This window comes from Cinclus cinclus, chromosome Z (assembly GCF_963662255.1).
Source record: "Cinclus cinclus chromosome Z, bCinCin1.1, whole genome shotgun sequence".
NCBI classification, from domain to species: domain Eukaryota; kingdom Metazoa; phylum Chordata; class Aves; order Passeriformes; family Cinclidae; genus Cinclus; species Cinclus cinclus.
In genome coordinates this window covers 27,173,033-27,174,554 of record NC_085084.1, presented here as the reverse complement: position 1 = coordinate 27,174,554, position 1,522 = coordinate 27,173,033, and the positions used below count along the sequence as shown (strand labels likewise).

Genomic DNA, 1,522 nt, shown 5'->3' with positions numbered 1-1,522 from the left:
TTCACAGCTCTGCAGGGTATGAATCAGTTCTGTAGTGTAACTCTTAATCTCTTTTTAACCAGAACAATGGGGGAGGGGGGGTATTATTTATGGTGTGTGTCATCGTGTCATCATCTAATTATGTAAACCAAAGAAGAGGAATATAAAATATTTCTTGGAAAACTCTTGTCAGCTGTCAATCAGTGCAGGAGATTAAGCATCTTTATTGCATGTAAGCATCAGAGGCAGAAAGTTTTTTGTAATCCACAGGTCCTTAAGTCTATCCTCAGCCAAGATGTAGCCTTGCTGGGGCATGGGCTGAAGAATAAGTGGCTTTGTAGGGTAGTTTCTGCTTAGAAACACAGGACATCTCCTTAGGTACAATGAGAGGCCTGAGGAGAAAAGCTCCTTCTACTTTCCACGGGCTCTTTAAAGCTCTGATCCAGCAGAAGGTGTTTAAACTCTTGTTTGTCTTCCACAGGGTGAAGTGAAGAAGTGAAGCCTCACAGCTGAACTACTATGAGGTCAGAAGCCTTGCTGCTATATTTCACACTGCTACACTTTGCTGGGGCTGGTTTCCCAGAAGATTCTGAGCCCATCAGTATTTCACATGGCAACTGTAAGTATAAGGGGCCAGAGGACTTCATTTAATACTGATCAGGGGACTTACACAAACACTACTTAAATACAGTTGCAGCAGATAAAGTTGTTTTTTCTTTATTTCTCCCATATCAGCCAATTTACATTCTCAGGTACTAATACAGGAACATGACCTTTTCACATGGTTTTATTATTTGTTAGTCTAAGACAGATAATCAAACTTAACTTCCTTAAGCTTAGATGGATTCTGTTTGAGCATTAGGCAGTCTTCCCCTAAGATGAAATTGTAGCTAAAAACCAAATCAAGACAAAGAATCTTTTATGACAGAAGATCTCTCCCTTCTTACCAGTAGAGATTGGCAAGCTCTCCAAAATCTAGTGTAACACCAACAGCTGCATATTGAGATCTGCTGGCTAAACAGGTGGAGAGCTTTCTGAGCATTTTACTGTGCACATGAGACTTGACTTAACTGATTCTTTCACATTTGCCTCAGCTCAATTGTGATAATGGCAAAGAAAATTCTTCAAAGTCCCAAAGTTTCAGATATTTATGAGGAAGTCTTTATTATCTGGGCCTCCAAAAGTGTGCCAGGGAGTAGTGAGTCAGCCAAGAGCAGGCTTGTGTTCAATTCTTTTATTTTGTACAGGAGTTTGTTTTTAAAATTGTCTGTGTTTATTGTGCTTTGGAATGGCCTTGGTGCCCATAAACTTGTCTGTCCTGTCTAACACCAGTCTGAAAGACAGGACTCCAGGGTACTGCTGATGTGCTGCAAATGCTAATAGACCTCTGGGACACAACAACAGGGAAGAACTGCTCTGAAGCAAACCCAGGTGAAATGTGGCTAGTGTGGCCACTGGGTCTTCAGCACCAATGTTTTCACCCTCCAGAAGGGCAGTGCTAATCATTCTTGAAAAAATTTGCCAGGCTTGATCCTTTTGGAGA

At 41.3% G+C, this 1,522-nt stretch overlaps 1 protein-coding gene across 1 annotated transcript in view; it reads left to right on the top strand.

Annotated features, from left to right (window-relative positions):
- Window positions 1-498: 498 nt before the first annotated feature.
- SEMA6A (semaphorin 6A) overlaps window positions 499-1,522 on the top strand; it is a 55,275-nt gene continuing 54,251 nt past the window's right edge. The window contains exons 1-2 of the mRNA XM_062513877.1: window positions 499-598; window positions 715-731. Of these exons, the coding sequence (XP_062369861.1) occupies window positions 499-598; window positions 715-731 (117 nt within the window). The remainder of the gene's footprint in view (window positions 599-714; window positions 732-1,522) is intronic.